The sequence below is a fragment of the Haliotis cracherodii genome, unplaced genomic scaffold, assembly GCF_022045235.1.
Source record: "Haliotis cracherodii isolate W230 unplaced genomic scaffold, xgHalCrac1.p SCAF_7, whole genome shotgun sequence".
NCBI classification, from domain to species: domain Eukaryota; kingdom Metazoa; phylum Mollusca; class Gastropoda; order Lepetellida; family Haliotidae; genus Haliotis; species Haliotis cracherodii.
The window spans coordinates 6,577,166-6,598,939 of NW_027266330.1; the positions used below are offsets into that span (position 1 = coordinate 6,577,166).

At 39.8% G+C, this 21,774-nt stretch overlaps 1 protein-coding gene across 2 annotated transcripts in view; it reads right to left on the minus strand.

The window, feature by feature from the left end:
- LOC139448266 (uncharacterized) overlaps window positions 1-19,918 on the minus strand; it is a 28,886-nt gene extending 8,968 nt beyond the window's left edge. Inside the window, exons 1-5 of one of the 2 annotated variants that reach the window (XM_071229797.1) lie at window positions 19,865-19,918; window positions 7,397-7,466; window positions 6,804-6,977; window positions 5,222-5,389; window positions 1,866-2,066 (exon numbers count right to left, since the gene is read on the minus strand). In XM_071229797.1, the coding sequence (XP_071085898.1) occupies window positions 1,866-2,066; window positions 5,222-5,389; window positions 6,804-6,977; window positions 7,397-7,466; window positions 19,865-19,879 (628 nt within the window). In that variant the 5' untranslated portion in view covers window positions 19,880-19,918. Of the gene's footprint in view, window positions 1-1,865; window positions 2,067-5,221; window positions 5,390-6,803; window positions 6,978-7,396; window positions 7,467-12,868; window positions 12,897-19,864 lie in introns of those variants that run through there. The other variant, XM_071229798.1, reaches the window with a different exon arrangement.
- Window positions 19,919-21,774: the final 1,856 nt, after the last annotated feature.

Genomic DNA, 21,774 nt, shown 5'->3' on the forward strand with positions numbered 1-21,774 from the left:
ATACCCTCTGTCTTATGCCCCTCTCAGAAGATACCCTCTGTCCTACTCCTATCTCTGGGGATACCCGCTGTCTTATTCCATCTCAGGAGATACCCTCTGTCTTATTCCTATCTCAGGAGATACCCTCTGTCTTATGTACATCTCAGAAGATACCCTCTGTCCTACTCCTATCTCTGGGGATACCCCCTGTCTTATTCCATCTCAGGAGATACCCTCTGTCTTACTCCTATCACAGGGCATACCCTCTATCTTACTACAATGTTAGGAGATACCCTCCGTCTTACTCCTATCGCACGAGATACCTTCTCTCTTACAACAGTCTCAGGGGATACTCTCTGTCATACTCCCATCTCAGGGGATAGATACCCTCTGTTTTACTCCCATTTCTTGGGATACCATCCGATCTTTCTCCGATCTCATGGGATACCCACTGCCTTATTTCCATTTCTTGGGATACCCTCTGTCTTACTTCCATCTCAGGGGATACCCTCTGTCCTACTCCAATCTCTGGGGATACCGACTGGCTTACTCCCATCTCAGGGGATACCGACTGTCTTACTCCCATCTCAGGGGATACCCTCTGTCTTATCTAAATCTGTAGGGATACCCCCTGTCTTACTTCCATCTCTCAAGATACCCTCCATATTACTTTCATCTCTGCCCCTGCCTCTAACGTTCATATCTCTGAGGATACCATCCGTCTTATTTCCATCTCTGTGGATACCATCTGCCTTACATACATCTCAAGGGATACCCGCTGTCTTATTTTCTTCTCTGGGGATACCCTCTGTCTTACTCCCATCTCTTAGGATAACCTCTGTCTCACTTCTATCTCAGGGGATAACCTCTGTCTTCCTCCCATCTGTGGGGATACCATCCGTCTTATTTTCATCTCTGGGGATACCATCTGTGTTATTTCCATATCAGGAGATACCCCCAGTCACCTTCATCTCATTGGATAACCTCTGTCTTATCTTAATCTGTAGGGATACCCTCTGTCTTACTTCTATCTCAGGGGATACCCTCTGTCTTACTCCCATCTCTTAGGATAACCTTTGTCTCACTTCTATCTCAGGGGATAACCCCTGGTTTCCTCCCATCTCTGGGGATACCATCTGCCTTCTATCCATCTCTGGGGATACCATCTGCCTTACATACATCTCAAGGGTTACCCGCTGTCTTATTTTCTTCTCTGGGGATACCCTCTGTCTTACCTTCATCTGTATGGAAGCCTTCCGTCTTACCTGCATCTCAGGGGATACCCTCTGTCTTACTCCCATCTCTGGGGATACCATCTATCTTATGTCCATCTCTGGGGATACAATCTGTCTTATATCCATCTCTGGGGATACCATCTGTCTTATGTTCATCTCTATGGATACAATCTGCCTTACATACATCTAAAGGGATACCCGCTGTCTTATTTTCTTCTCTGGGGATACCCACTGTCTTATTTTCTTCTCTGGGGATACCCTCTGTCTTACTCCCATCTCAGGGGATACCCTCTGTCTTCCCTTCATATTAGGGGATACCCTCCGTCTTACTCCAATTTCAGGGGATATCCTCTGTGTTATTTCCATATCAGGGTATGCCCTCCGTCACCTTCATCTCATTGGATAACCTCTGTCTTATCTTAATCTGTAGGGATACCCTGTGTCTTACTTCTATTTCAGGGGATACCCTCCGTCTTACTTCCATCTCCTGGGATACCCTCTGTATTACTTTCATCTCTGGTAATGCTTTAGGTATACAGAATAAACGCTATGTATTTAGCTCACCAAGTCTCGCTAAATAGAATGCATATTCCTAATGAAGTATAATTTCCATCCCCAAAAACACTCGCGTGATAACCTCTATATACTTACCGTCACATATTCGTACACCGTCACAACAACACTCAATATTGTGAGACATAACCTCCACCTTTACTTCCCTCGCACCAGTGATGCTACTTTCGATCATGACTTCGCAATCTACACTGTCAAAATAAGGACCGTTCCCGAAGTTGGGCGTCACAACTTCCTGGACAGTGGTGTCAGCAAAAACCAGACTCGGTAGAGTACAGACTGCAACAGACATATGGCACACATAGTAATATAGTCATGAAAGTGATACACTTCCATTTGCATCGGGTTTTATTACCCTGGCAATGAATATGATTCCAGACATCAACGCCAGAGAACAATCAGTGCACTCAGCCTACATCACTCAGGTAAGATAGATGCTTTCGTCTGTCCCTTATCAATAATGCTCATTTGTATCAAGCACTGGCCATTACAATAGCCAATTCAACGTGAAACTACACTATACTTCTCGAGAACAATTGGGCATTTCGTTTTTGATTGTAGCTTTGTCGACCAGTCGTGCAGTTTATCGGGTAGTTCATACATAAAGCTTACCCAAATGTCTCAAGATGTGGTAATGGTCAACAGTCCATAAGAACAGGGCACCTGGCATATGCAAATGAGCCACAACACAAGAGGGGGTTCACAAGCAAGTTTCCATGGTCAGTAGAGAGTGTGTCCAGTTCATGCATCGATGCAGACATGGCACCTTCGCCTCATTGATTGTCGAGTCCTTTTCTAATGATATCGGCATGTCCTTTGGACTCGACAAATGCAACATTCTTCATTTGGAACGTGGCAAGGTAGTAGTGTTAAGATCAGTCAGTATACCTGAGGGAAGGGGGTGATTTATTGACCATCCCGTGAAAGGTCAGGCCTAGACATACTTAGGGAAGCAGATTAGGGACAAATTCCAGAATGCCTGTATCAAGAAACAACTTCGGGCAGAACACAAATGTAGACTCAAGAAAATCTGGAGTTCAGAGCTGAAGTAAAAGCCACAAATACTTATGCTGTACCCCATATCCTGTTGGTGTTGTTATTAGACGAAACAAGAATATTGACGGTATTGACACTCTCACACGAAGCATCATGTCAGACAATAGATCCAACTACCCCTCACTCTTCCTTCAATTGCTTATATTTACCAATCGTAATGGCATGGCGTGGTTTGATTAACGTTGAGGCTCTTCAGGATAGAATGGTTTTGTGCACTTTTGCACACATCTATTTGTCTCATGATCCTCTTGTGAAACATGTCAAGACTAATTATGGAAACAAGGCATTCCACCGTATTCGTAAACGAGCCAAAGATGAGAGACATAATCTCATTATCAATATTGATTTTGTTAAAGCTTCTGTACTGCTGGACGATGTAAACCAAGTGAAGTGCCATATCAAATCGGCCCAGACTCCGTTTTTTTCAAGGGGAGGCTATCGAAACGAGCACTGCATCGAGTTTATGTGCAGTGTGTTGAGAAAATGAGCAACCCTGAAGAGTCCTTCACATGAATGAAGTCGTCTGGCCTGAAAAATTAAAACAGAAGCCTTTCTGTTTGCTGCTCAAGATCGGTCACTTCCACTCGAAACCGTCAATATAGGATTTTGCATCAAAATGTTAGTGTAAAATGTAAATTATGTAATGAAATTAATGAGACTGTCAAACACATTGTCAGTGGATGGCAAGCTTTGGCACAAAAACAGTATCTTAAGCGACATGATGCAGTGGCTCGATGATTGTATTACCGTCTTCGCCATGCTTGTGGTTTTGACACAGAGGTCAATCAACGGTTCGGCCAAAAATATGTAGAGGGCGTCATGGAAAATGATAAATACAAAATTCTCAGGAATAGGCCCGTTTCAAGTCCAACAAACCTGATCTCGTCCTATTTGATAAATCCAATGTATATCATATATCTGCAAATATGCAGACCTCACTTTCGCATTGTCACGCTTGCATCCCAAGTACCAAGCTGTCCGACTCCCCATTGTTCTCGGTGCCTTAGGTTTGGCACCTCCCAATCTGTTATCTGACATTGTGTGAGTACATGGGTTTTCTGCCAGGAATACAGGCCTTCTGCCAATCTGGATAATGCAGAATGTTGCAGTGTTGGGGAGTCTTCACATTCTCCAAAATGTTCTCGGTGATTTCGATTAGGTAGCGCTTCCTTGGAGCGGTTCCATTCACTGTCTGGGCTTTTGTAAAGGGACGAGGGCCCTGGGCTGATTAAGAACAAAACGTGACTTTTCTTGTAGGGTAGACAGTCTTGGGACAGGGTTTATTCCAATTCCGCTTCCTCTTTTTAGGTTTGAGCATTCTACCAATGACAACATCATGCACTGACTTAACCCACGCTGAAAAAACATTATAAATGTTCTATTTTGTGGCCTATGTTTTGGCTGGAAAGAAAATTGTTTTGAGTGTTTCTTTTACATGAGTTTGACCTAAATCATCCATGGAGAAGTATGACAGAAGAATATGACTTATTGGTGATTATTCTCTTGTCATCACATACAACAAGGTACACGGTCATTAAAAATGATACTTCACTAATTGTTCTGATAACTTAAAAAAAACTGTAAGGAAACCCCTATCGTATCCATACATTGGGTATGATGTCTTTCATGCAAATAATGACCACATCCCCTCCCCTAAGATCACTGAGCTACTCTAGCTTGCTACTCTGGATTAAAAACACCACACCTTTAACCTGTTTCAAGTTCCCATTTTAAGTTTACATGTTGTGGTAACAATTTTGTGACGGATCTCGTTTTGGGGTTATATATCCTAGTTAACGTGAGAGAATGAGTGAGTGAAGGGAAAAAGCCGGAATTGATGCAGGTTGAAAAACTGGGGACGCGCACGAGCCCTAGTTGGGTGCTGATAGTAGAGTGATTACTCAATGCTTAACTGTGTGTTTTTTCGGTTCATTGGGGCACAGTGGATTCTTGCAAAAGTGTGCACATCGGTATTCTTAGTCATACCTCAAAACGGACCGAAAAGAATCAATCCTTATAAATAGGTTCGATATAACATTATGTGTTATGCATACCCAATTAAAGAAAAACAGTTATATTAATCAAAGCAGACACTAAATATTACGAGATTGATTAAAATGTCCTGTGTAGGAATACATATTGTGACGTGACATGAATCAAATTTGGATAATGAATGCATGACTTTAGATCACAAGCCCCGTGAACACGTGACCATTTCAGCTAATCAGAATGCAGGAATTACAATGAACACATCAAAGGTTTAAACATAATCAGGTGAATCTCCTTTTTTCTGTGATCAGCGGATCCTGTCAAATGCTCAACCTTATACAAATGGGCCCCGAGTTTCCAAAATACTTAACACTATGGCTACGACTTACTGTTCTCTTCGAAGTCTACCTCTTGATACGTCATGACAAATGTCGAATTTGTGTAGTAGAAATTAACTCTGATGTAGACAGATCCATGGTAAACGTAGGTGGGTGCGCCTCCGGTCGCTATCGTATTTAAGATGACGGCTGTAAACCTCTGGCTGTTGACTGACGGATCTATACAAGAATGAACAATACTTAAAATCGAGCAAAATCTATCTCATTGGCACGGCTGTTTTATAGGGATAATTTGCATAATTTTATATTGATTAATGTTGTCTGACATCATCATCGATGTATATTCTCCTAAATCACAGTGGTGACAGAGAAGATGACAAGAATACGAATACAAAATTACACAGCAATGAAACATGAGTGAAGCATACTCAATCCGATGTGGAGCTGTTTAAGTAGCATTTTATAACAACAGAGCCTCCCGGTTAGTTTTAGTAGACAACCATGTATATATTGCTGGGGATATAGTAATCTGTCCCTGAAACCTCATTGGCGAATTAGTTGAAATGAAATGAATTCTAACGAGAGGGTGAGATAAATTTTAAGTCACATCGTCAACATTTATCCATATGGTGACTATCAAGGGTTAAACATAATAAATACATTGAGGCTTATAATTAAACCTGCCAAAAAAGGACAGTAGTGAATGTGTGAGTGAGTGAGTATGGTTTTACGCGACTTTTAGCAGTATTCCAGCAATATCACGGCGGGGGAAACCAGAAATGGGCTTTACGCATTGTACCAATGTCAGGAATAAAACCCGGCGCTTCGGCGTGACGAGCGTACGTTTTAACCAATAGGCTACCCCCGACCGCCCAACGAAGGCAAGTAAAATAACTGGACGTATCACAGAAAAAGATTTACAACTAGTAAATTGAAGGATTAGAAAACATTGAAAAACTTTTATTGTCATGCAACTGTCATGATATCAGCAGAACATATCAGGTGTCACATAGACACCCTAGGGAGTGCAGAGTCTATTGCACGACAGAAACGTCAGTAACGTGTGTATGATCCATCGACATTGACCACAGCTTCAACCCTACGACTCATACTCATTACAAGTAGTTGAATGCTTCTCTGAGGCAAACGGATCCATTCTTTATGAAGTCAGGCTTCAAGACCAGCGAGATTTTGAACTGGGGGATCACGATGTCTGATTTTCCGGCCAAGAATGTCCCAGAGATGCTCAGTCGGATTAAGATCCGGACTACAGGCCGACCAAGGAAGAGTGGCAATAGCTTCTTGACACAAATAAGCCAAAACTGCCGGGGATATGTGTGGTCTAACAGTTCGCCCACACAGATGCTGCAGTTTAACATGGTAGCCTCACTTAGTCACAATCCACTGACTCTGAGTCGACCCGTCCTTGTGTTATTCCCTGTGTGGCGGGATCCAGGCAGGGAAACAGAGCTGCCATCTTTAAAAATCGTTTGGTATGACACGGCCAGGAGATTGAACAATTGAACAACTCTCAAGGCGAACACCCTGCCCACTACACCCCTTCTCTGCCCACTACACTATAGACGCAGGCTGAAGTTAAGCAATTTTCACGATACGTTTGTGTTTAACTCACCATTCGCAAATAGATCAATAATATGGGCCGTGGCATTAAATCTGGTGAAATCAAGTTTCAAAGAGGAACCAGCTGGCACGGTGATTTGTACTGTACATTGTGAAGAAAACCCATCTGTGTTCTGGAGTGTCTGGGGCGTTGAGTTGGCAACTAGCACTGATACACTACCACAAACTGAGAAAAAAAACACTGTCTGATTATTTTCCTCAAAGTTAAATATATAACTTTATTTTCAGTTTAAGGTATAAAGTGACATGCGGTCTTCTAGGTTGTAGGACTTTAGCATTTTATTTTGATTTGAAGGCGCTCCTTAATACACCATCTAATACAGTCAAGCCTAAAAGATAGGAATGTGACACAGGATCCAGGTTTATTTTTTCTTAATTATCCTCTGCTATTCACACGTATGTCTTCAGAATTATTTATAATAACATAAAATATGTACGTCTACACTTTTTAACGTTCCAGTTTCTCATAAATACCATTTAAGAAATAGACAATTTTAAAATGGTTTAGTTCTCATCCTAGTGACCGGATCGAAAAAGACCTAGAAAAACAACACACCAAAGTAGAAAAAATAGCAGGCTACTTACTGTCGACCTGTGCTCCTGCATCCAACACTAGCACCCAGACTGAAACACACAGCTTTAGGAGGATCAGCATCTACGGGAACATAAACATTATAATGATAATGATGATGATAGTTGTTTATGATGATGATGATCACCATATGTTAACATCTTTTGGTATGACGAGGTCGGTGACCATGGCGTGATTAACAAGGAGGCCTTTCATGATTGAATTTTATCGTGCACTATTGCACATATTTATTTATCTGAAGATCCTCATGTGAAGCATGTCAAGACTGAAAACAAGTCATTCAATATATTTTCCTAAACGACCCATTGATGTAGTACTGAATATCAATGTTAATGTTTATTTTGTTGATGGTGCTAGATGGTACAGAAATAAGCGTCAACCAAGCGAAGTGCCATTTTAAATCGACCATTAACCAGTCACTTCCCACAAAAAACGTCAATGTGTGATTTTGTATCAAAGTGGATGTTCACCTTGACACAAACACAGTATCCTTGGCATGGTTCGATCCTCTTGTTACCGTCATCGCGTGATCGCCTTTTTGGTTTTGACTCCGAAACCATCAATGGTACAATGCAGATTATGTAGAGGGCATCATGGAAAATGATAATCACAAAAAAAAATTCTTTGGAATACGCCCATATACAGAGTCAGACGTATCCAAGCGAACAAACCCGATAGGTTCTTTTTGATAAATCCAATGAAATCATTGTATGACTCATTTATCTGTTTCTTTTGAAACTAATGAGAATCGGGAGAAACAAGGCAAAGACAGTATGAGGACCGTACTTACGTATACGAAATGTCAAACTAGCTTCCCAAGTTGTTATACTCGCCATTCATGACTAGAAAAATCCCGTTTCCTGGGGCTTAAAATATTGTTTGTATTAATTAAAATGCACACATTTCCAAATATTCCAAATCACTTTTACATGTATGCCTAGTTTGGTGTCATTTACGTCAGTGTCCATACTGTCCACTATCCTTGGAGGATAATGGTGACGTAGACGACAACACGACAATAACGATGTGCTGGATTGACTTTAAGAAATCATTTGATTCTGTCTGTTTGGGAATGTTTGGACATGTTGTAGAAATTTACGTCAGTGTCTTCATCGTCCACTATCCTGGAAGGTGTATCTTGCCACATATGTTAACGGGTATAGACACAGAACCAAATAAAGACATGTACATGTGTATGCATGCAATTTGGAATAATTTTGACAGTTTACAATCCTACACACATTTCCACAGTAAGCCATGTTAGATCATGTTCTCACTGCTGTTTTATGTATGAGAACACACGAAAGTACGTATTTGTCAGTCATTCAAATCTCGTATCTATTTTTAGTATAAATCGTTAGGTGAGTGAGTGTGAGTTGTCAATTTCAGGTGCTTAAATTGCACTTTAATAAATCCTTGGCGTCTGTAACCTTGAGAAACGTTGTAATGTTATTAATACGAAAATCAGAAGAAAAGCAGTAAAGCATATATTTTGAGACCGGAAGTAGCATGTTCGAGGTAAAGCTTACGCTTTGTTTACTATCAAAAGCCTGACAGTGATGACATTTCTTCAAAACGTGACAAAGTCTCTATCAGTCACAACATGAGAGATATTTACCACTAATGTGTGTACTGAACTCTCCAACCTATTCTCCGATCACGACCGCCTCACCACAAGAATACATATAGATTTGGACCTGTGAAGATCATGGTTAGAACAGATCTTCAGCAACCAACGCTTACATTAAATGGTGACTATGGTTGTCGTTAGAGGCGACTAATGGGATCGTGTTGGTTGTCAGGCTTGCAGACTTGGTTGATTGGATGCATGTCATTTTATCTCAATTGTGTGGATTGATGTTCGTGATGTCAATCACTGGATTGTCAGGTCCAGACTTGATTTTTTTTTTGCATGACCTCCGTCATATAGCTGGCATATTGCTGAGTGAGGCGTTAAACAACAAAACAAACAAACAAAGCATATAAATTTAACAGCTTATTTCAAATTCGAGATAAAAATACAAAGCGCCATCTCGAACTCGGATTTGGTCCCAATCTGACTTTACAATAGAACTGTGTACCATGATATCAAAGTTTGAATTTGCCACCGTGACAGGTTTAAGAAATCTTAATTAGAATTTTACTTAACTGTAAACAATTCTCCTCGATACAGGATGAGGAATCCGAATGAAGACAAAGAAAGTGATCATTTGTAACATTGTCAAACTTAGTTTCATCCACAGAAACCACGGACATTTTTCGTAACACAAGCCAATCACTTCTGATAGAGACTATGTTGAGAATGTAGAGGGAAAAGGGCTTCACTTTGAGCACCTTGTTTTCTTTAAGTACCGCGATCGTAGAAAAGTCAGTGTCGTGACTGTGTGTTTTCTTTGATGAGAATGTTTCTCACCGACCTTAGCATGTAGGGGTCCTGGGTAGGAAACGACAGTGTTTTGCCTACTCTTTCACTACTCTTCTTTCACTAATTAACGTGTTGGGCATCCCTCTACTAATTCATGTTAAACCAACACAGGATGTTTTCGGGAAGTGGATATTCGCGAAGGTCATAGGGCTTACACGACACGTGTTAATAACTGTCCTGGCACTTCTTAAGTTACTAAACATTCTTTATATCTAAAGACTAGTATTATATCAAACTATATACCACTTTATTTCCTCATATTGGGGTAGTTAAAGAAAACACAGTGCTCAAAGCGAAGCCCTTTTCACTCTACCTTTTCAACATAGTTTCTATCAGAAGTGTTTGGCTTGTGTTGGGTCCGACTTGGACCTGGCTGTCAAAATCAACTTTAAACACACAGATGTATCATCACATGTGTTTACATCTGAAGCTTAGTATTGTATCTACCTATATACAGCTTTATAATGTCACAGTACATCGTATTTAAAGTAAGTTGTGCAGGTTTACCTATCTAGGTTTTTCTGTATGCTTACACATCATCACGTCATACTGTGTATAATTATTTTTTCTTATTCTAATACTGCTCCCATGTTTGTCAGTGGCCAGTGATGGTCTGTTTTTATGGAATAGTATTTTGCATAGCAATTTTGACGATAAGTAGTATAGGTAATGGTGATTCTGTCGCAACACCACTGGAACCAGATTTATATACCTATACTGCTACTACAGAGGATTTTTTTTTATGTCAAAATGCTGATGCGATTCAACGATCGTCATGAGTCGTATTAAAAGAAATATGAATATTAATTAATAATGAATAAAATTAACTATCGCCCACGAGGATATTGGAAAGGTATAGCAGCAATACAAAAATTAGCCACTGCGGCTAAGGTATGTAAAGATGTGGCCAAGGATTGGTTAAAGAAACAAGCGATGTGGCAAATATACTTACCGGCACCACGTTATATACCGAGGAAGAAGTTTGATATTTCTACAACGAATGAAGTTCATCAGGCTGACCTCTTGTTTCTTCCCCATTATAAGGTAAGATGCAAAACGTATAAATACACTTTAACCGTAGTGGATGTGGCTAGCCGCTACAAGGAGGCTGAGCCATTAACCTCGAAAGATTCAACAGAAGTAGCTAATGCACTGAGGCCGCATATATAAACGCGGAATAATGAAATGGCCAAAGCTATTTCAAGTAGATCCCGGGCGCGAGTTTAGCCCAAACAAAACATTAGCGCTAGCCCAAGAAACCAAGCTCTAGCTCGTAAACACCCCATACTAGCCCCAATATCCCAAAGAATAACAAACTACCTCAATGAACACCAAACTCAAAATCTTAAACAAAACTGCAAAAAATCAAATATCTTCACCCCTAAACTCAAAATACCCAAAATAGACACAACGCTAGCAAACCAAATAAATAAACAAACTGACCCAAACATTGCTAAAACCACCACACTTGCATACATACAAGAAAATTGGCCAAATTGGTGTCACATATACACTGACGGATCTTCAGACCCGATCTCCAAACACACAGGCTTCGGAGTCCATACCACACAACCAGTTATATCCAAACAATCTTACCGACTCCCGAACAACCAAATCTATTTTCACGGCCGAACGTATGGGCATGGCCTCAGCCCTGCATAACCAACAATCTAAAAACAACAAAAAATCCTAATTCTCACCGACTCCCTTGGTGGACTACAAGCCCTCCAAAAAAAAATACCAAAACACGACCTAAATTAATAAACCAAATACTTAAAAGCTCCAATGACCCAACAAAAGCAGGCAAACAAATAACCTTCTTGTGGATCCCCGCCCTCGTAGGAATTTACGGCAACAAAAGCGCCGATAAAGCAGTTAAATTATCTCTCAAAATACCAGACATAAACCTAAACCTACCCATCTCAAAATCAGAATTTAAAAGTGTAAACAAACGAAAAATAACCAAAAAATGGCATAACCAATATCAAAACTCAAATAGACAAATCAAAAAAGTGCTCAGAAAACCACTAACCAAACCTAAAATCCTACACTCCTAAAAAAAATTGACAGATTAATTACAAAACTCCAAACAGGACACACTAACCTAAATAACCACCTAAAAAAACTTTAAAAAAACACCATAGGCAACTGCCCCTACTGCAAACAACCTGAAAACACAGAACCACACTACAAACCACCCTCAATCTAAATAAGGTTCCTAATCTAGATGAAATACTAAACCCTCAAAATAAACTGGAAAATTTCAAGGCCCTAGGCGTATTCCTAATCAAAACAGACCTAATTAAGCGCATCTAAAAACTAATTAATCTACCAATCCAAAATCCAATAAACATACAAACACCCACCTCACCCGGCTCCCTTAGTTCCCTCCCCCACCCACCTCGGCATTTATTCCAAATTTAAAAATTCCAAAAATTCAATATAAGCAACCCCTAAAAGCCCCCTCTTGGGTTGCACACGCCACTTTCACCCTTTTCGGAATACACTAAATGGTCTGGCCAGGCCCGTGTGCGAAATACGCTACAGTCGGAAAGCGCACGTTAAATCTTCTATATCAGTCAGTCAGTCGCCAGTTTATGGGATCAGTAACTAAACTGTTAACAAAGCACGATGTCATAATCAGGCAAGTAGCTTGGTTACCACTACAGCGAACTATTACGTAATCCATCACCCTGTACATCTGCCTCATTAAAAAAGTGATTTATCAAACTACCACATGCTGATTTTGTTATCTTTTAATCTTCACTAATCCATAAACATGCCACCCCAATTATCTTTTAATCTCCACTAATCCATAAACATGGCACCCCAGTAGTATTAAACAGAACCAACCGCTAACAAATTAGTATATACCTATGTACATAAACCCATCAACGGTTTTTGATTTAGCATCTGTTAAAAGAAGGGTTTACCATGTCAGTGTCATTCTCCAAACACATACGGTAATTATGTACTTACATCTAGGCCCATCATGTTCAGTCTCGCACAGTTTAACAGTGCACGCAGCTAATTTAATTACCTGGCACCTTTCACTTCCTCTCACCTGGTGGGTGTCACAAAGTTTAACGCAGTACAAAATTATAGAGTCGTATTCTATGCAACCACACCGCGTAAATCTAGCTAAATTGCATAAAACCGTATCTAAATAATCTATATAAATCAATACTGGTCTATGTGATAATACCGTCCAGTCTACCACAAAACAATGCAATCTGCAGCAATCTGCTTCCTCAACCGCACCTGCATGTATCCAGTCGCACACAGAATCCTATGCTATCTCGCAGTAGAGATGTATATCAACTGGGAGCGTTTTAGACACCTGTACTTCCGTCTTAACGAATTCAACATCGAAATATTGAAGCTGCATGTGGATTTTGAACTACTAGAACGCTTCTACATCAGGGATGTAGAAAAGAAGGAACGGTAAGTGCTAACACACCTTATTGCATCTTGCAATCTTATTAGCAAGAGTCCCGCCATTTGTGTGCTTTATGATGTGTATGATGATCAATGTTTAAACACGGCTTTTTTTTCATTGCAGCCGAAGAACCACTACGGGAGATTTTCTGCTGAGCCTTCAGCTACCCGTACACAAAATGGCGTGAAATCACACACCCCTCAAATTAAGTCACAACACCCCACAGCGTGAGTGAGTGAGTGAGTGAGTGAGTTGGGTTTTAACGCCGCTTGTAACAGTATTTTCAGTTATATCACGACGTGTCAGCTTCATGTGGGAGGAAAGCCCGAAGTGATGCAGGTCTCAGATGTTTACCACTTCGGTGAAACTACGAGCATGGGTATGGTGCTGACAAACCTAGAAACATAATTTAGGCGAACCGGGATTCGAACCCACAATCATAGGTTTCTGGCGTGCCCAAGGGACGCAACTCTGCACAGCGAATCGCGGCGCCTTAGACGACTGGGCCACCCGTGCCCAAAGACCAATAATTGTGAAATGTTAAAACAAGTTTACATTTGAAATTAGCCTCTACTCCAACTTATCCTATACCCGACTCAATTTATTGTGATAACATGCTTTGAAGTAAAATGTATGGAATTAAACACACATCATCTCATATTAACACAAATAGTTGTTAAATGTTGAAACAAGTTTACCTTAGAAATTAGTCCCCTACTCCAATTTACTCGCCGACTCTGATTGGCAGACACAGCTAACTTATTGTGAATGTATTATACACTTTAAAGTACTCAATGTCAAGCTGAAACTGTATTTAAGAATCCTAACGTGGTGCTGTCAGATCACAATTTTTCCCATGGCCTTTCGATGTGTCATTTGAACAAGTTGAAAGGTTTTACAAGAGATATTTGTCAGTAGTAACTGATGCTATTTCTGCCCTTACATTACAATAAATAAATCAGCCAATATGGAACTATTTTATTGATATGTGGCAACATACTTCAGGCTGTACATTTTACAAAAGGGTTAATATCTATGTCATCTTGTTCCTCCTAATGTCTGAGCAGTTGCTCGCTACGATTTCGGAACTTCTTTACAGCTACAGACAGAAAATACTAGAACAGTTTACTATTACAAATCAAATACTGTATGGGTTTTACTGAAAGTGTCGCCATAACTGAAAATCTTCAAATACCTGTATTTGGCTATAAATTTGACTATTCCTGCCTCAGGTAAGGATGTATTCAAAATCTTTATTCAGTACAGTACAGGTCACAGGCCCTTTGTAAATGATAAAATACGTGTTCTTTCTTCTTTACTGTGATACAGATATTTAGCGATATTAATAATCAGCTTTGTGTTGGTTGTAGATAAAAGAATGTTAACCTTATGGACATTTGGGTGTAAATAATATGAAGGAATATAGAGATGGCGTGGGTGAGTGTATGCAGGGCACACTAGCAGGAAATGAAACTCGTTTTCTATTAGGCCAACTTGACATAGTTTGCAAAATCTTTTTTCGCGAGGGATATTAAGTTTTCTACCAGTTTCTATTTCCAGCCAGTGTGCGCTGCATCTAAACCTTGACATACATGACCGGAATTTACTCACGGTTACACAATACAAATATTCTTCACACTTCAACGTTAATTTAAAATGAGAATAGAAGGACATTTTGGAGCTATTACATAAACTTCTATGCCATATTTGTTGAAAATTATCTTTCAAACGTTGAAATAACATCGAAGTAAATACCTGTACGTTACCGGGTGATTGTGATAACCAAACATGACCGAATCCGAGAGAAAATAACGTTGTTCTAATATTAGTAACCAAGTTCTTCTTTCCTTGACTATCGTATAGATACATCATTTCATAGCACTTTTTACGAACGGATACCAGGCATACTTATTAAACGTAGCCAATATTTAAAACCTCTCATCATTGCATTGATATGTAAAGGGAATCTGCCACATTAACCCAATACAGCGCTACTTGATGTACATTGTGTAACATTCAATAACCCTTTACACGCATATAAATGAACTTTCTCAACTTCTTCCATATTATGGAATGCCCATATTTCTGACCCATACAGTAACATAGGTGATATCTTGGAGTCAAACAATCTGAAAAGAAATTTTGGAGAATAAGAATGTAAACAACTTTAAACATTTGTAAATATGTGTGTGTTTCATAATTTTTGACTAACAAGTTTCTAAAGATGTTATGAATTGTTTCAGGTACCTGGATTTCACAATCCGAGACCAGCTACATTTAAGAAGATCTTGCTCACACAATTCAGTCAAGGTACTCGCCAGATGATGAACAATCCTCCCGATAACAACCAACAGATTCACCTCAGAAAGTGATGATTCTGAATGAATAATGCCACATCAGTGTTACTGTAGGTGGTTTCATTATGACACTAATGAAGTCTGAATGAATTTATGCCAAAGCCCTGTGACTATGTCCAGGTTGTGTACACTGATGCTGACTATACAAATCTGAATGACTTTTGTGGTTTACTGCAGAAACATAATTGACTTTAGATATTCTTCTTCAATGAAATTCTTCTGAGATTTGACTAATTTATTTATTTAGAAAATGGCATTGAAGCGTCTGTTCTGTAAGGCCTTGCAAACACCACTGGTTACTTTATGCTAGCTCTTCTTTTAGCTTGATCAAATTTCAATTTGTGATATGTACCAATGAAATGCCATATAATCAATAAATAAGCTTTTTTCCAAAAACATTATTTGTTTTGCTTCATTAGCGTAAAGAAATATATACTGATCAGCTAAAACATAGGTGCTGAACAAATTTAAAATGTCCTAATGCCCTGAATGTTTTCCTACTATAAATACAGCTCACTTAATAAAAGTTGTAGTTCCACCTTAGCAGACAAATGACATTGATATTTTTTCTGTACTTTATTTAGGTGTTTTCTATGGATGCCATTAGTCTTATGCACCAATTTGGGACAATTGTATTCTGTTTCATATTCGCATGAAACTACATTGTCCCGATATAACAAGTACTGATACCGTTCCAAACTAATCTTTTAATCTCACAAGGGCCAAATGCCAAAGCACATAGCCAATGACTTTCCATTTTTTTCTGAGTGAGAATGCTGTTTTGCCACTTTGAGTAATATTGCAACAATACCATTGTGGGGGACACCAGCAATAAGCTTCACACATTTGTACCCATGTCGTGAAACAACTTGTGAACAATGCATGCCTACATATCTCAGTTTGAGGAGGATATTTACAGCTAAAATAACACAGAATATTACAACATCTATCTGTAATGCACAGGGTAACATTATTAACCAGAAACAAGACATGAAGAAAATTTGCATCCGGAAACCTTCCAGATGCCTTCAGCAACCTTCAAATGGCTTGGTATTTTAAAGATAACTTTTGTATGTGTTTCACACTTAAGTGAACAAAATGCACCCCCAAAATTTTGACATTTTTGGGGAAGGTTTCCGGAAGGTATCCGGGCCGGATCCAAAATGGGAAGGTATCCGGAAGGTTTCCGGAAGACGGAAACCTACACTTTTTTTGCTGTGACTGGGCCCATCTTACCACCCGTCAAGGCGAACTAAGGGTCAAAGTGGTGTATTGGGCAAAGGAACACAATTCCTAGAGCCAGTGCTCTCAACCACCAGACTCCCGTCCTCCGCCGACACAGGGACGCAACCCACGGCAAACGGGCTGCCCGCTTTGGTTGCCTTTTACGACCAGCAATGGGGTGCTGTGGAAATATTCTGCCCCTGTAACGCGGTCTGAGACACTATAAAGTGGTACATAGGTAGATAAAATACTGAGCTAAAGATGTGATCCATTTCATGTTACATCTGTGAGGTTTAAGTTGATTTTGACAGCCCGGTCTGAGTCAGACCGAACACTTGTGAGACTGTTGAGAGTATGAGGAGCAGAGGTCTACTTCAACCAACGTATCTGCTTTAAATACGATGAACAGTGACATTATAAAGTGGTATTTATTTAGATATAGTAGTTCCTATAAATATAAACGCTACGCCGACAGATGAAAATTTGTATCTCGATAGCTAGAAGTATTTGGTACGTTTCAAATCTTATTTCGTTTAACGATTTTACCTAGACCAGCGACGCTTACACACAGCGCTGGTTTTCAAGTGATTTACTCCGAAATTCTTAATTATGGGGCCCGTTTTTGTTGGTGCTTGTTCAGTAATGTCATGTGTGTATGTTGCATCAATAATATGTAGGTATGATCGCCGACAATGATGTAATTAGCCAATAACACTTTGGCCCGTCGTGGCCCGCCCGACCTGACTTTTTGGCAATGCCGACTTTTAGGCAATGGCGTCTTCGTTGAGTCAAGTGAAGGATACGATAATAAACTATGTTCACATTCATAAAGAGGAAGAAGCGGTCTATTTGAAAACAGCATGATGACGTTATCAACGAACAGGTGAATTATTACCTGATTACAAACATATAACCATATAGAAAGGGATACTTATTAACTACAGTAATTATCCTAAACTCGCTATTTCCCGATAATACACAGACCTGGTTGATATGAACAATCTTAAACTCGTACATGACGATGCGACTGCATACGTAAGACGTGAGACGGGTAATGGCGGGTGACAGTCAGTTAACACAAGTTGACATTTGTGATAAGAATAATATGAACATAAGAGTCACGTCGTGAACATAAGAGTCACGTCGAAGTTGCCTACCAGTAAGAAGGATCAAAACCATTGACGAGTCGTACCGTTCGGATTTCGATCAAGCTCGAGATGTAACATTATCCCCTAATTCGACAAGGATGGAAACTGGACTTTTATAGTCAGTTAACGCCCATGCCTGGGAATATGGTCATTGCCTGACACTGGCCATGGTGTATTTTCCTTTGGTTTCACTTAAAGACAAAGAGACATTAGTTAAGATAAGACTTTATTATCCTAAGGGAAATTCATATTGCACAGTTGCTTTGCACAAAAATATGAAAAAAAAAGAAAATATGTTGCAATGAAATATGGTACTTACTTATATCTTGGCGGGTAAAAATATGTAGAGAATTGAACACTATCACAGTGACGACAAGGAATGGTATTTTTAAGTATGTATCATCATCATTCTCAGCCCAATTAATACAATGATAGTATCTCGAACACGAGTGGAATTATGTACAAATGTGAAGATAGAGATTGATGGCATCTTAAATGTAATCTGCTAAATGTTTAAGAAAGCATACATCGGAGGACTGCAGCATTGTTATCAAAGTGTACCTTGGGTTAACATAAGTATGGACATTGAAAAATGGGAAATATTTTGAACGAAGACTAAGAAAAAGACTTGAAGAAGACTTGATATTTGAAGCCCATGTTTTCTCCCGACTGCATATAGTTCAACTAACATATCGTAACACCGTCTGGTATATCTGCCTCGAGACATACTGAGGAGTTTAAAACAGATATTTCAAACATCTAGTGAAAATATCAATACCATAAGGTCAAACAATACATTTGGAGAAATATTTCACAGTTTATAACTTAGCTTCACTAGCTTTGGACACTAATGTCTGACCAGCTTTCAACCAACACAATCAATTTGGATGAATAATTCCTAAATAGTTATAATTATATAAGTCAATTATTGTTCACCCGAAAAAACATAGGAACATATGGTACAAAATACCAAAATAGGGAACAAAATAGGGAATTGAACATCATTTTTGTAACTGATGCGTCAATATCGGAAATGTCCTCCACATGTGTGCAATAAAACGTTTTGAAAGCATTACTGATTACTTGAAAATTGTAACTGGGCATAACTGGTAAGAGCTGAAAGCGCTAGCCAATTAAAACAGTGTTAATCTTACTCCACTAATTTAATCTTGATTATAATTATTCACTGTGTATGCGTGCATTCGTGTGTGCGCGCGCGAGTGTGTGTATGAGTGAGTGAGCTTGGTTTTATGCCGCTTTTAGCAATATTCCAGCAATATCACCGTGGGGAACACCAGAAATAGGCTTCCGTGACAAGCGGTGTGTGTATTTCAGTGTATTTTACTGTACAATGGCTTCGTCTTCTATTTATTGACATATCCGTTTGAAATCCCCAATGTATGGAAAATGAGGCTATAAACGTTGTAAATCAAGGCGTCGTAATCACTATTCTTGGTGTATTTTATGAATAGACTTTAGACACTTTTTATGTGAAATAAAAACATATAAACGTTTGATGTCACGATTGTACAGCAAGTGAGACTTTAATAAACACTGTCTCCTTACGAAATGATTCCACTCATTATTATAGCGAAATGTCTAACGTTTGTGCGAGATTTCATGGCGCTTTAACAGGGAAAAGATTTTACTTTTGACGTCAAACCAACATAGAAACACAGTGACTTTGTATTCCCAGTTACTTTTAGCTTTTTAGTTTACTGTTAACTTTTGGACTTTTGACAGAGCAGTTACACATAGAGTACGGCGCTTTACATACTGCAGCAGTACCTGATTTCTTACAATATGAAGTTGAAAGTATACACAGTGGAAAGTGAATTGACAAGTATACATCATATGATATACCCTACCTTGTTTTGGAACATCAACCTGGCTTCGTGACGACGGCTAAGCAGTCTATCCTGTTCATGAGATCCTGCATTATACATACGTTAAAAGTATGTTCGTCAACAGATGTGCATATAATCAAAACTTTTCATTTGTTTAGCGTGAATTCGAGTGACGTGCGAAAAAGATAGGAGCCAGTCGATTTTTGAGGGGGCGCTTCAATTTCGACTCGTAAACAACTGCAAGGGAATGCTACCACATCTATACTGCCCCAATTGTGTGAAGGTGATGCAGGATTATGACTGAAAGGAACATCAGAAAGAAACAGAAAGTACAGTTAGTACGATTTCCGCTAACACGGATATATGTGACAGCCCTGACACCTCTGATACCCGGCCCCCGAACGAGACACTACATCTGATAAGATGAACGCGGGAGACTGTTACCCTTATTTAGCAGTCTTTAGCATCCTTGTATAGCTCGTGGAATACTATCCCAGTCGCCCCAGACTGTTGAAAACTCGTCGAATGCTTTGTCACAAGAAAAATACGCACATCTGCTGTCTGTGTGGAGTAATCAGAACATCAAACTGTCCCTTCTCGACACTACTAAGTCAGTCATACAACACTCACTGTACTCTCTCTTTGACCATCTGACTCATGCAATAGCGCCTTTGATCAGATCCAGTCTGGAAATTGGCGTGATATAATTTTTTATCATATGATGGGTAGGTTTCTCGGCAAGATAAAGCCAACGGATAAAAACGATATCCGTTGGGGTCATATGCAGACAGAGATGCGTCTCCCTTGTCATTCGGCAATCAAGTCAGAATTAACCATCGGGAATCTGGATAAACTCCTGAGATAATTGCTATCATTATCAAAAGAACAGTCTAATATACTTAAAATCAGTGTCTAGCTGTGACGTAGCTAAGGCATTTTATAAGTTTTGGCAACTTTGGAGATATAAATTTTGAAACAATTTTGCGAGGGCACTAGGCCTAGCCAAGCGGGACCAGTAGCCATATCTGTGCTTGTAGACCTCTGCGGCTTGAAACCTTTCCCACAAATTAAAATATACTGAGTCAAATTAAAAACTTCCCATTTTTAAAAGTTATCCCAAGCACGAGAATCTGATGGCACACAAGTTCAGTAGCGAGTATGGCCACCATGTGTGTTGACAACTGCCACACAACGCCTCCGCATGGACCTCGTAATGCTTGTGAACACATGATTGGGAAGACGATGCCATTGTTGCTGCAAAATGGTGCCCAGATCTTGCCAATTCTGTGGTTGGTTCTGGAGAGTGTGCAGACTTCTGCCAAGAGCATCCCAGACGTGTTCGATGGGATTGAGGTCGGGAGACCTTGACAGCCAGTCCATATAACGTTGAATCCCGTATTCTGAAGGAAATTTCTACTTGAAGGTGAGCAGTTCTCAGACTGTTTTGAACAGTTTCCGAACTCAGTCTTACCCTAAACAGTTCATTTCTGGTTGATGTATCCGTCAAAAATCGGCTACGGAGGTGACGTAAGACAATCTGACGATCCTCTGCATGTGACGTCAGACGTGGTCGACCTGGCCGAGGGCGATCAGCACTGGTACCCGTTTGCTGTAGACGCGTCTGTAAATCATAAACAGTCTGTCGACTACAACCCATCGTCCTTGCGACTTCAGCTACGGACGTTCCCGTCTGCAACATGCCGATGGCACGTTCACGTTGCACATTTGAAAAGTGTGGCATGACAAATGGCCGTAAAGACTTTGTTTTCTTGTGTTTTTCTTTTTTTGTTAATGACTGCTAACAAGTATGGCTGAAAACACGTGCGGTATTATGGCCACGTGACCAGTTGCACGTGAAAAAACACTTTTGCCACTATAGTGCTGTGCCCATGATTTTGATCGATTCACCTGCACAAAAACGGGTGTTATCT